Source organism: Spermophilus citellus, assembly GCF_964194105.1.
Source record: "Spermophilus citellus genome assembly, chromosome: 14".
In the NCBI taxonomy this organism is placed as follows: Eukaryota; Metazoa; Chordata; class Mammalia; order Rodentia; family Sciuridae; genus Spermophilus; species Spermophilus citellus.
In genome coordinates this window covers 101,085,718-101,100,046 of record NC_138194.1, presented here as the reverse complement: position 1 = coordinate 101,100,046, position 14,329 = coordinate 101,085,718, and the positions used below count along the sequence as shown (strand labels likewise).

Genomic DNA, 14,329 nt, shown 5'->3' with positions numbered 1-14,329 from the left:
ATGGCCCTGATATTGACCAATGACCTTAGCATTTCTCTTTTCCCTCAGTCCAGGCTGCCTCATTCTTTTTCTTTGTGGAACCCACTGTTTGAGCTCTTGTGTCCTCAAGGGTAGCCTGGTGACAAGCAGTGGAAATTAGTGTCCCTGCCAAGCCCAGGAGCCCTGGGGTTCTCCATGGGTTCTCCATGAGGTTCCGTCTCCCAGACCTTGCCAAGCAGGGCCCTTGGTCATGGCTAAAATAGCACTGAAAGGGAACCCACTTTAAATAGGGAACAGTATATCACAATAGATTTTGAGAAAAAGGTTGGGTTAGGACTATAAAGGTGAAATATGTAAAATTAAGCTTGCTTTGTCTTCTAAAATGACACCCACTGACTTTTAATTGCAACTATACGTTCCCTATTTGAGCAAATCATTGTTTTATATGTCTTTTCAATGAAATCTTTTTTTTCTTTGATGTTTTAGGTATACATGACAGAAGGGTATATTTTGACATATTATACATACATAAAGTGCAACCCATTTCAATTTTGGTCCCATTATTGTGGTTGCATATGATATGGAGTTACACGGTTGTGTATTCATATATGAGCATAGGAAAGTTATGTCCAATTCATTCCACTGTCTTATGAGAGCATGAAATGGCTTTTAAAAAATTTTTTATTTTTTTTTCTTCATGATTAACTTTTACAGCAAACTCATAAAAGCTTTCTCAGTTTTTGGAAAACCTACCTCAAATCTCAAATATTCAGCTCACTCCCCTTCTATAGTGTCTTGTGTTAAGACCCTTTTGACTTCTTCAGCCTGGATCCTAACAGCTCTGCTCCTGCACATTTGTGAAGGATCTTTAGGGGATCGGTCAGTTTGCTATCACTAAACTTCATGGGTTTTACAGTTCTTTCAAGATTTGTATTTCCCTTAATAAAGTGTCTTGTATTGTGTTTGAATGTTATTGAATTTTGTAGCCTGTGATAATCACAAAAGGAAAATCTGGCAAATGTGGCTATACAATGGTTCCCAGGGACAGGCATTAGCAATGACAAAGAGGGACATTTGAGAGGGACCTATTTATTAAAAGAAACAGTTCCTTGAAGAACAATTTTCTATCATGACAACTGTAGCTTTCCTGTGAAACCTGCTAGCTGAGGAATTCAGAAAATGAATATTGGGTTAAAGCTCCACCCTTACTTCATCTGAAGTCCATAGCATGTTTCCACTACAAAGGAATCCCTGCTCTCTCCTCTTTGGAAATTGCAGTAACTTGGAATCTGGCAACCATAGGAAATGACTCCTGACTTCTGAATCTTCTGCTAAGTGATAAATCTGAAACTCAGAGACAATCACAATCAGAAGCTGGCTTGTCTGTCTCCAACTGACTAATGCTTTCAATTCACTCAGCAGATGTTAATTGAGCTTCTATTTTGTGTCATGCCTTGTGCTGTTGATTGCCTTTGGGAATGGATGCTGGGTCAGCTTTCCTTTCAGGCTCATCAGCCTGTCCTGCAAGAGCAGAGAACTCACCTTCCTAGGCATTTGTACAATTTTTGAGTGCATATTATTTGGCAGGCCCTGTCTTCGATGCCCAGAGATATAGGCACCAAGCAGGAAAGATTCTTCAAGCTTTTATTTTCTTGTGCTCAGTGAGAATCCTTCTTCTAGTTAAAACCCTTGCCCTAGTCCCAATGTGCAGTAGAGAATTTTATTCCAACTTAGCAGATTTCCAAAGTCTAGGGTACCCAAAACTTCTGCTTAATGTTATGTAGAAAAAAAATCCAGATTTGAAGTAGAACATTTATTATTCTGTTTTGGACTAAATGTATAATTAAACCCACAACTTGTGCTAATTCTTTAAACATTACCAATATCCCTTCATTTCATGAACATTTGCCTGGGTCCTTACCTGGTGGAAGAAATAGGGGCAAATCAAGCTACATCCTGTTGCAGGAATTTGCCAAGCATGGAAAAGGACACTTCTTTTCTACAGCTATACCAATTTCCTTGAAATCCAAGGCTATGCTGTGGTCAATTTTATACTCCTAAAACTTGGTTGGCACCTGGTAAAAAATAAGCATTCAGTAGTGTATGTAAAACATTTAAATAAAGGCTGCTGGATTGGTGTCAATAAAGTGCTAGGAGAACTTTCTTGTTTGTGCCCTACTATTTAGTTGGTGACTGCAGTGTGCTGGGTCTTTGGAGGGACAGTAGATTCTTCTAATATGGGAATGCCTTTTACAGAGAGCCCTTAGGATGCTCCTAGTGCTGATTCTTGATGTGAATTAATTTTTCCAGTTCTCTCTGCAGTCTATAAAGCAGATTGCTATCTTCACTATGGAGGGGAAACACCATTGCAACATGATAGTTCAGGCAGCTTGGAGGGGACACATAGTGTAAGAGCTGTGCATAGCTCCCTGTCTGTAGAGGAGGGAACAATGACGTTTGCCCAGTTGTGTGAAAAAGCTAGTCTTCTGCCTTGTTTGTTCTAGGGAGCAGATGGAATTGCAGGAGCTGCTGGAGCACCAGGAATTCAAGGGCCACCGGTAAGTTCCTTGAGGGACAGGATCTACCTTATGGCTATCTTTAGGCCTTTTGAGAACCCATGTATTTGCTAATCTTTTCTGATTCTCTGAACCTTCCATGGCCCAGACATTCCTAAGCTTCCACTTATGACCAGTCCTGTGTTTACAGGAGGGACTGCTTTTGGGGGGCCTGATGACTTTGCCACTAAGATAAGTGTTGGGGTGAAATGAGCTGGCAATCTGCAATTCCAGAATTCAGCTTACAACCACCACTGCAGACAGGCCCTAGGTTCAGGCCCCATTTCCCTATTCTTTCTCAGGTACTTTCTGTTCTCAGCAAGTGTGGTGAGTGGAGGGGCTTGGGCTAGCCCACCCTGAGCTTGTGACATGCTCCAGTGCATCTCAGACACGAGGCAGCCACTGCTAGCCCATCAGATCCCAAGAGGGGTGAAAACATCAAAGGAGTCTCTGTTCAAGGACCCAGAATCACAACTAGTACCATTGCCACTTGAATTTTGTGCTTTTATCTGGTCAACACAAAGCTGTCAGAACCACATTTGGCTTCAGTGCCAAGAAGCAAGGGTAAAGCATGGTTCTGCAGGCATTTTGCTGGTAGCAATACATGCATGATGTTCAAAGGAACATGTAGAACAGTAATATCCTTCAAGTCATTTCACTGCTGCCCCTCCACTATCGCCCAATACGATATCATTGTATCCATCTTATAAATCAGAAAAGTGGGGATTGGGGAAGTCAGATGATCAGTTCAGGATCACATAGTGAGGGTATGTACCAGCCAGACACAAATCCTGGTCTATAGGAACTTCAGCGACATAATCCAGGACTAGCAGGAGAGGAGGTCAACCCTGCCCTGGAATTTGGAACCTTGTTCAAAGGGCACCTCAGGCGTCTTAGAACAACTTCATCCCTCTCAACTCAGGACATCAAAGCCCAATGGGTTAATTAAGTCTCTTGTCCAAAGTCATCAAGGGAATCAGTGTCCAAATTGGGACATAAGTCAACCTGAAAACCCACAGTTCAGTCTTCTTTCTGCAGTCTACACTGAATTGCCTCAGAATGTTGAGACTGAATATGGACAGCCACGTGGTCCTTCTTAGGACCATCCTGTGGTAATCCTTTTGAAGCAGCCCATCTACAAGTCCTAGGATGAATTAAATGCTGCAGGCAGCATTTCATTGATCCTCAGACTGTAAAATATTTCCCCAGTAAAAACTAATCGACTGCTTGCCTAAAGGGAATATCAGCTATGAATCCCAGAAGTGAAATCATTACCTTCCTAGGAATTGACTGTATTAAACAAGACTTTCATTCTGTCCTGGGACTCCTGGGCAAGGTATGCCTGTACCTGAAGCTGTCCTTGGTCCTGGTACTTTACCATAAACCACAGACCAAGACAGAGTGGAAGTTTCCTTAGCCTGAACAATGCATAGTGATATCTTTTTATTTTTTAAAAAAAATACTTTTTAGTTGTAGTGGACACAATACTTTTATTTATTTATTTATTTTTATGTGGTGCTGAGGCTTGAACCCAGGTCCTCACACGTACTTACTCAAGCACCCTACTGCTGAGCCACAACCCCAGCCCCACATATTGATAGATACAAAATTAAAAACATTAGATGGGTAACAATAATAAAAATGTCCATGTAAAAATAAACATTTCCACTGCTTTTTGAATTAGCCAATATGGGGATTTGTTAATCTTTTTGACATTGAATAAACTCCAGTACTGTGAGTTTGAGCCCCCTGAATTGGATCCCTTATAGTTATTCTTATAAATAGAACATCCATTACTATTTGATGCCTTTAAAAAAAAAGTTGTTGAGTCCATAGTAGCATCTGTGAGACTGCATGAATGTAGAGCCCTAGATGGTTGGGATTCTAAAATAATCCTGTGAGCTTCTTACCTTAATGCTATTTATTTATAAAGTCAGCGACTCATCAAATATTTTCAAAATCCAAACTTAATTTGCATAAAGTATTATTCTTTTCCCTTTTTCTTAAATTTCTTTGAGATGCTTAATAAATAATTGAGTAGATCAATTTCCATAGCAAATAACTAGTGTGAGCGGATTTCCAGTAACAAGCACTCTGGATCTTTGGGAGCCTTTGGCTCCTCTGGTGGGAGCAGGAGGAGCAGGGAGAACACAGTGTTGCCAGCAAGGCACGGCATTCGGAAGGTGGGTGCCCCTGGGCTTCCTGTGGGATGGTCGGGTGATGGAAAGCATGTCTCCTGTGTTCCCTGTGCCTTGCCTTCTGGTCTCTCTGCCAAGGGAGAAGCCTGGACAGGATCACTGGACACAGAAGCCAGAAGCTCAGTCCTCTCCTGGATCTGGAACATGCTGCTACATGACCGTGCCTTCCTCAACTGAGATGTGGGAGTGGTGTGGTTCAGGGCTTGGAAAACTTTCCCATAACAAATAGCAAGCATTTGGGGTTTCATGGATCATATGGTCTCTGTTTTAACTATTCAGCTCAGCTGTGGTAAGGCCGAAAAGGACCCAACAACTGGTCAATTGAAGGGGGTGACTGTGTACTAAGAAAACTTCGCTTACAAAAACAGGCAGAGGTTTGAGGTTGGCCTACCCCTGAATGGTATCACTGTTGCTTCCATTCTAGGGTCTTTGAAACCACAGCCTTCCGGGAAGTAATCCAGAAAAGTCTATTTTCATATCTAAAATCCCCTAATGATGATTGAACTTTTGTCCCATATTGACAGAAACCTTCTGCTTCATTTCTTTTGTGTGTGTAGAGTTGTGGTGTGGGGGAGGTGAATTTGAGTTGCATTGTGTTGACTGTTTTGTTTTAGTCTAAGTGACAATATGGCTAGATGTCCCAACTCTCCTGCAACGTCACATTATGAGTCGTAGGTTCTGCCTGATGACACAAACATAACCAGGGCTTTCTACTTTCTGAAACATAAGGAATAACTTCTTAACATGGATGCAGAACACAAATCCTTCTGAGAAAAGGTGTTGGCAAATAAGTAGTAAGCCTAAAAGCATTATTCTTTTCTCATCAGTGCCTAAGGCCCTATTAAAGAATCCCAAGCTAGCTTCTCAGTGTCTTAATCATGCATTACTAATGTCTTTTATTGTCTTCAGGTATGGATAAAACTCAATTATTGAGTTATATTAAGTTTGAAAAGTACTTAATAAAATAAATGTGTTTCGGTCTCCTGATGGGAATATTTTATATGCTGCTATTTAAAATCTGTATAAATCTGAAATATAAACTTTAGTTTGTTTTTGCCTTTGTTTTAAGAGGATTAAATAACAACCCTTTAGAATACCTCATTTTATGCCATTAGAATGCAAAACCTGACATCAGTGTCTGTCTCACAAAACACTGGTAAGAGATTATAAAGTCGCCAGGAATCTGCATCTCAATACAGAGATGTGGTGATATAAAAATGCGCATCATGAAAAGTGGCACTGAATTCTTTAAGCTGATGTAGAAGCCCTGATGGAAGATCATGTCTTTGATGCATAAGATGGGAAATGAAGTGTTAATTAATGCAATTTGTTAAAATAGACTTTAGAAACCCCACATGTCTTTTCATAGGGAAAAAAACACTCTCTAGCCACTTCTGATCAAAGGTTCAGGTGTCTCTCAAAAACAATTAAAATAATGAAGCCATCAGTCACAGCTTCCCCTAGCTCAGTTTTTCCTTGCGCTGGGTCCTATAGGTGCAGAGTTGCCCTGTCTGTGTGTATGGGTGGGAATTAAGTCTCAAGAAGTTAGGGGACAAATGTCAGGATCTGGACCCAGGTCTTGTGGGCTCCAAAGGCCCATTCTTTTCTTTCCAATAGCCTTCTTTTTCTTCTTTTTCTTCTTCTTCTTTTTTTTTTGGCCATCAGTCACTAATTTCCTGAGTCTCTGTCGTGTGGCTGGAACAGATCTGGGTCCAGGCCACTGGTAGTGGGGATGACCTGGGGAGCGAGCCTGGGCAGTGAGGAGGCTGGTGCAGCCCAGCCCACCTGGGGACTTCCAGCACCTGTCAGTCCTGTGTGAGGACTTTATTTCCAAAAAGCCAAATGATGATTTCATGATGTCTTATGTCTTGGATCTTTCAGGGAAAAGAAGGTCCCCCTGGCCCCCAAGGCCCATCTGGAATACCTGGAGTCCCGGTAAGTGGCATTTAACAAACTTGAGTTCCACTTTTCAAAAACAAGCAAGCAAAAATGTATTCTTCTATTGTTGAAATACGGCTTGATCACTAGTGGAATTTCAGATGTTACAGATCTTTAAAAGAAAGAAAAATCATTAACTCGCTTGTTGGCCAAAGCAAACTAAACTTTGACATTATTCTTAATCTTGTTCTTCTTTATTGTATAATTGCTTGTTTCTTATCTATTTATATAGTGTTTTTCTATCTCTCCTCTCTCTCTCTGTTTGAATCATTCATCAACAATGCACACATATGCACTCAACATCACAGCTATTTATGGTAATTAGCTACTTGTGATAATATAAACATTTTTTTCATTTCCATGCTACTATTAAGTGTTCATAAAATTCACATACAATATATCCAGTTAATGCACTGAAATATATCTGATTATTCCTCTGTTGCTTCATAAATCTTGCAATTATTTTTAAAGCTACAATGGACAATTTTACATGCATAGGGTTTTCCTAATTTCTTTAGGATGATTCCCCAAAGTGGAATTTACTTGTCAGAGTACAGTAATAGCTAAGGTCTTGATACATACTGCAAAATGACTTTCCCTGAACATTGTTCCAAATATCTCAATTTAACATGCTTTTCAATAAAGTCCAGATTGGCAACATATTTGTTATAAGGTCTGCCTGGAAAGGCCACATGTTGCCTTTGTCACCTGGGTTTTTTGAGTGCCTCAGGGCCTAGCCTGTATGTGCAGGGGCACCAGCTGACCACAGTCCCCAATTGCCCTCCACCCATAATCTTGTCCCTAAACAGACTGTGATCTTTCCTGCCACACTGGACCCATCCTCCAGGTCACAGAGCCTTTGAATGTGCATTTCTGGAAAGCCCTGTTGCTGGCTTTTATTTTATTTTATTTTTGTTTGTTCGTTTTATTTATTTTGCGGGGCTTAGAATCAAACCCAGGCTTCAGGCAGGCTAGTCAAGTGCTACTCCCCAGCCCCTGCCGAAGCCTGATCCCTCCTGTCTTGGTCCTGGCATGGCTTCTTTATTTGCCCCAAGACTAGGGCAGACCTTCTCTTTCCTTCTGGATGCCTGTTCCAACTGGGAGACACTTGCTGTTGGTGGAAAGGGGTGATGAGTGACTTGTTGATCCCATCAAATCATTGATTTGACACACTGGTCAGGAACTCTCTTGGGCTAGCTCTGGGGACATCACAGAGAAGAGTAGCTGTTCATTATGGCATTGTGTCCTGGGCTGTAGCTTCCGTGAGAGCCGGGCCCTTTTCAGCTCTTGTTCAGTCTTGGTTCTCCACCCAGAGTTGCGTACGTGGCAAATATTAATCAAGGAAGCATGTGGGTGATGAATTGCTTTCTGGGGCCCTTCCTCCTAGAAGATCTGGTAATAAGCTCCTGAGCGTCATTGTTCCAGGCACACAGGTCCTAAGTGATATGCTGGCATGTGTTGTCTCTGACGGAATAAACTGTGGTCCTACTATGTTACAGTAGCTCAGGCATACTTATTGATTTAATTCTAGTGATGGCAAAGTTAAGTGGAGAACATCTCTGGTAGGGGTTTGTGTTGATGCCTCATCATTAAAGTTCTGGGGTGCTGGGGAAGGAAGCCACCTGAGATGTGATTGTTTTATGTTCATCATCAACAGCACACGTGCGTGCACACACTCACACACACACACACACACCCCTTTGTGTCATTCACTGTTTGTGATGATAGAAACATATCTGCCCCTCTCTTACTCTTCCTCCCTTCCTCCCTGGCTTCCTTCTTTCCTTCAGAGGCAAATCCGATGATGCCCTCTCTCTTTCTGTTGACTATTGCCACTGTGAAGCCGAGGTGGCCTCCCTGGCCTCTCAGGAACGGACCTGGTCCTTCTCCGTCTCTTTCTCACCCGACTCCCCTCAGTCACTCTGCACCACTGGGCCTTCCTCCAGGAAGCCATCCCTTCCTGGGTAGCTCCTCCCTGCCTCCCGCCTCTACAATGAGGACCAGGCTGGCTTCAGTGCGGCCTGCCTCTGTGCCCGCTCCATGCTCAGGACTTCTCCCACCAAGGCCCCAGGCGCAGGCTTTCCTCCAGGCCTCCGCTGAACATCATTGGCTCCTGATATGTGCTCCTGACACTCCCCAGCTGGGTGAGGAAGGGACTTGAGCCAGACCGCAGGACCACTGCTGTACCCCCTCCCAGCAGTTACAGTATGAACCGACCGTGATGTCATTGACTTCTGTCGGCCTCCTCCCCGCCTCCCCATAACTGGGCCAAGCAGGTGCTTCCTGATCTGGACTGAATGAAGGACAAGATGAGTGGTGCTGCGTGAACGGCAGCACTGATCACCCACACAGCATTCAAGGTCCCAGCCCTCTAGGAACCCGTGGTTTTATGGAGAAGCCAAACCAGACAGCATGATGCTTGTCCTGACAGAGGGTCACACCGGGGTTGTGGGAGCCCAGGAGGTGGACACCTAAGCCAATGAGGTGACGCCCCAGGCTTCATGGAGAGGTGACTTCAGTTTTGTAGGTGGGTTAGACCCGGCTTAGACCCCAGCACCTCAAATTTTTTTCAGGAAAAAATGCCAGGCAAAAGACTCAGTCTAGACCCAGACAGAGGTGTCTGTCCCTTAGGAGTGCGATTAGGGAGTGGCTAATTCCTTCCACTTCTGCAGGGTGCTGAAGGGAGAGGGGGCCCCGTGAAGCTGCTGACATCAGAACACTGACATTAGCATGCTGGAAAGTGAGACAGCACCTCTCCCTATTTGTTGGGAACCAGCTCTGAGCCAAGCACAGCGCAAGAAACACCCTTCACACATGTCCCAGTGTGAAGTCCTCCCCATGCAGTGTGTGTGTGGGGGGGTATCCCTGCTCAGTAAAGGTGGAGGACCGAGGCTCCAAGAAGACCCAGAATGCTCACGAACACACAGTTAGCAAGGGGCAGCTCTTCTGTCCCAGAAAAGCATGCCTATTTCTGAGATGGTCCTGGAGGCCACATTTGGTCCTCCTCAGCATTTTCTCGAGTTGCTGCTTCAGGAGTTAAGTGCTGCCCCAGAATTGCCCAGTTCTCCCCTTTCCCCAGCCTGAGTGTGCTGCTCTCCTTGGTAGGCTTCATCTTGTTTCACTTGGTTTCTTCCTGATCCCCTTCCCTGTGACCTCCATGCATGGAGGAATAGTTCTGCAGTTAGGCTTTTAATTGCAAAGAGGATCTGTGTATGGATTGGCTGACTCGGCATTCACACACTGCCCAGGGGCAGCATTCCTAGAGGGCTGCAGGTGTCCACTGAGCTTCGGGCCAGCAGCCCGGGTGGTCTTTCATTCTGATCATGCTCACAGTGGCTCCCTTGTGCCAAGCCACTGAGGTTCAAGCGCCAGCAGTAAAAGTGTCCACCTTCATGAGCAGCCCCGGTAGCAGAAGCAGCACATCAGTGGGAGAGGAAGTCTGACTGCAGTCTTGTGGTGCCTCTGCAGGGCAGGCTGGCCTCTCTTCAGGAGAGATGGCACCTAGGAGCTGAGAGTTTGAAGAACTTGCCCAAGATGCTGTGACTTCAGTTCCCCTCTGCCTCCTCCCCTCTGCTTTCTCTCACAGACCAGGTCTAGGTGCCCAGGATTGGGCCCTCAGCCTCTGTCCTCATAGCTGGCACACAGATTAGCTTTCCATGCCTCAGAGACCCTGAGGGATGAGCACGAGGAATACTGGGTCCCCTCTGGGATGAGATTGGCAGAGGAGAGGGAGTCCTAGCTCGGCTGCGTGAAGAGCGCATGCCAAGTGCCCATGGCCTGTCCACGCCCAAGCCGACCCCTGGCTTTCACTCTCTGAGCCCCATGTGTGTCCCGGGAGCTGTGACCCCCTGCTTATTATTCCTCAGCTCTTCCTCAGCTCTTCTTCTTCTTCCTCAGCTCTCACCTCCCCCATCTCACGTTCCACTCTGGAGGTCGATAGACGAGGGTGTGTTGTCCTGAGTCTGAGTCCATGAAAACGCCCGATGGGGCCTCCCTTAGATCAGACCTGGAAAGAGCGACCCTTTGCACCATGTGTTGCTTTTCCAGCACGTGCTGGGTGCTGTGAGTCCGAGGTCTGCGCCAGATCTTGGTGTTGGGAAGGAAGCCATGAAATGAGACCAGTTCTGTGCGTGGAGAATGAACCTAGCTGCTGGACGCGCGGGAGAAGGACTCTTGGAAGCAGTGTCTGTCCCCTCCCCTCTAATCTTCTTTGACCTGATAACTAGCTTGAGTTTCTCTTGCAGGGCGAAGAAGGCAAACCGGGCAGAGATGGAAAGCCAGGTCCCCCTGGAGAGCCGGTAAGGGGCTCTGTGCTTCTTATCAGTTTGCATGTCAGATGCACAGGGTCTTGATAGTGGCCACTCCGAGCCTTCTGTGAACCAGGCTCAATGGACGTGAAATCTCATGATGATGAGGCCTGATTGGATGCCACCAGCACTTTGGTCTTCATGACTGGGGCTGGGGTGCCGCTCAGTGATAGAGCATATTCTCAGTGTGTATGAGCCCCTGGCCCTGGGTTAGACCCCAGTACCACAAACAAGCAAGACAGACAGATCCCACACCTGGACGGGAGGATTCAGGTTGAAGTCAGCAGGGTCTCCAAACACCCACCCCAGGGGCCTAGCTGAATGATGGTGTCTACCCCGGGACACCAGGCAGCTGCTAGAAGGGGTGCGGGCTTTCTCTGGGTGATGTAGGGCTGCTGCAAGTTACAGGAAAGGGCAGAGGCACAGGGTGGGGGGGGGGGCTGCCCTGCTGTGCACATAAACCCAAGTATGTGTATATTTTTCTAGTTTTTACATAAAGGAACTCCGTGAGACCTCATAGGACACCAACAAAAGTAGATTCGTCCATGGAAGGATGATTCTGAGCACAGGCTATGGGGTGGGAAGGCAATTCTCTGCTCCATGGTGTTTTACTTTATTATTATCATTTTAATTTTTCAAAACATGAGCATGCATTATTTATTTATAAAATTACATTTAAAATATAGCAATTAAATTAAAATCTTTTATGCCAAAATTACAGCAACTACAGTACTAATCAGGTAACTTAGGGTGCCGCTTTGCTCTCACAGGCTGTGTGACCCAGAGCAGGTCAGACAGCATCTCTGGGCTTCAGAATCTTTTCACATAGAATGAGGATATTATATCAACTTTCAAGAGTTGCTAGAGGATCCCATGAGGTGGCAAAACTGTGCTTCTTTGGTAATTATTTTTGTGAGTTACTTTTTCAACTACCCTGCTTTAGGTCCTGGTGAGGAGAGAGCTGTGGATTCTTCAGAGCCTGATGTGAATTACATAAAAGTCTCTACAGCAAGCTGCATGCTCCATTTAATTTGCTTTGTCGTAAACTATTATGACTCATTCCGATCTTACGCAACTTGCTGGAAGTACCTCCTTTGTCATTTTATAGTTTGCCAGCTGCCAAAGCCAGAATTCACCACTGAGAGGAAAAGAAAGAGCTTTCCGCAGCAAAATGGAAAGCTCTTGCAGAGTCATGCCACCTAGCCCAGTGCCTATGGGGGACAGGACAGTCCCTGGGGGTGGTGCACATGGGGGTGAAGCCCAGCTCGTCCTTGTGGCCAGTAGCTCATGCAGGAGACAGGCTGGTTCTCCTGGACCAGGAGGGACTCAGTGCCCTTGCTCAGGGACCCCTGAGGTGCCCATTCCAGAGTTCTCCTGTGGATCCATTCTGGGAATCCATTTGTGTCCTTGCTCTGAGCTGTTTGGGAGGAGTTTGGCACAGGATGGATAGAACCTGGGGACCCTGAGATATCAAGACAGACATGGTGCAGGCAGAATGCTCGGGAGGGGTCCCAGGAGGACCAGAGAAAGGAGCAGGGAGAGGGATTGCTCCTGGAATGGCCTTCTTGCACTGCCCCTGAGGCAGGAGGTGGTGGCTGGAATATTTCTCCATCCCCCGCCAGCCTGTGTGGCTGCTCCTGGAGACGTTGGCTGCTGTGCACTTGGCCTTTCCCCACCCTGAAATCAAGCAGCCCTGGGGCCAAAGAACGACCTCTTTCTGCAGACACTCTTTAGGTGTAGGAGCTGTGATAGTGGGAAGGGACCCTCCTGGGTGGGCCCAAGCACGTGGCTGGGAGGTGAGAGCACTGACAGCTGTCATAGATGGCCCTCTTCACCTTGGCCTGTTCCTTCCAGTTCTTATGTGGGGGACACAGATAGGCAAAGAGACAGTAAGAATGGATGGATGGATGGATGGATGGATGGATGGATGGATGGATGGATAGACAACTTTTTGAATTGCCTGTTGCTTAATTTTTAAATTAAGATGCAGTTGAGCATTGAGTATAGTATATGATTAAGTGCAGAGTCCCTGGTGACAAGATGTCTCAATTAGAACCCTGCTATGTGGCCTTGAGCACATGACGTAACCTCTCTGTGCCCCCATGTTTTTCCTGAGGGATAACAAGAGTGTGCCCCTCATTGGGCTGCAGTGAGGATCCATTGACGTCATGGTATAAAGCACCCTAGTTATGCCTGGCATGTGGATGACCCTCAGTGCCAGTTGGCCTGGCTGGTAATCATTTTTCTGCTGGTAACTTGGGTCATCATACTTGACTATGGCCTAAGGCAGGCTAGGCCTGTGTATGCTCCATCACAAAACACCTACAAGGGACGATTGTCCTGAATTTACAACTGCAAAATAGATCCAGGAAGAGAAAGGACACACAGTTAGGTTTGGAAGGTCCAGGACAGAAGGCACCAGCAGATAAACCTGGACTCAGAGCTTTGAGCTCCAGCCTTCTCCCTGCAGTTTTTCTTCTAACTCCAAGGATGTTGCTTTACCTCTCATCTCCCCCACAGAGTGCCCTGTGTTAGGCTCAGGGCTCACACCCTGTGGAATAAGATGCTCAGAGCATTTGGGGATGGATCCGCCCCCAGGTACCATGAAGGAAGACCCAAGGGCTGCCTGGTGGGCCATCAACCAAATTTGCCCTTTAACTTTCTCTTTCCAAACCACCTCTGCCACTTTATCTGGACCTGAGCCTCCCCAGGGCCCTCATCAGTTTTGTTTTGTTTTATTTATTTGTTTGTTTGTTTGTTGGTGACTTGTTCTGTCCAGGGCAATGCCAAGGTATGGGAAGTAAAGAACTTTAAATAGCAAGACTTGTCTCATAGCTCCTTTGTATTGGAGAAGATGGGTGGGAGATGGCATGGAGATCCCAGGCTTCCCTGTGAGTGGGTGCTGCTGCTGGCAGGAGAAGAGCATCCGCCTGGGTGTGGCATGAAGCTGGGATTCTGCCTGGCTTTGCCCTTTAGAAGCTCAGTAAAAATATCACTACTTTAATCCTCAGTGCTGCCATTGGACAAGTAGAGTGGTTGGTAGCTGCCTTGAGTGCTTTTGTGAATAAGGTCCCTTAAAACCAAGATGGCCATGTGATTCTTGTCAAACCAGAGCACTTTGGACAGTGAAAGGGACTGTCCTTTAATTTAATCTGGAGATGAAATCTGTATAAACAGCAGCATTCCAGGGCATCCAGGAACATGACAGACCTGGATTCCAGTGGACACTGGTGTGGGACAGCCCAGGACACCAGGGCCGAGGGCTGGCAGCAAGCTCGAGGGTTGTGGAAATACAGTGACAGCAAGGGCAGAAGCTGAGAGACGGGAAGTCCTGAGAAACCTCATCCTCAAT

The 14,329-nt window shown here is 45.9% G+C and overlaps 1 protein-coding gene across 3 annotated transcripts in view; it reads left to right on the top strand.

The window, feature by feature from the left end:
* COL22A1 (collagen type XXII alpha 1 chain) overlaps positions 1-14,329 on the top strand; it is a 238,332-nt gene that overhangs the window by 201,079 nt on the left and 22,924 nt on the right. For all 3 annotated transcript variants that reach the window (XM_081266210.1, XM_081266209.1, XM_081266208.1), the window contains 3 exons: positions 2,484-2,537; positions 6,614-6,667; positions 10,915-10,968. In XM_081266210.1, the coding sequence (XP_081122336.1) occupies positions 2,484-2,537; positions 6,614-6,667; positions 10,915-10,968 (162 nt within the window). The remainder of the gene's footprint in view (positions 1-2,483; positions 2,538-6,613; positions 6,668-10,914; positions 10,969-14,329) is intronic.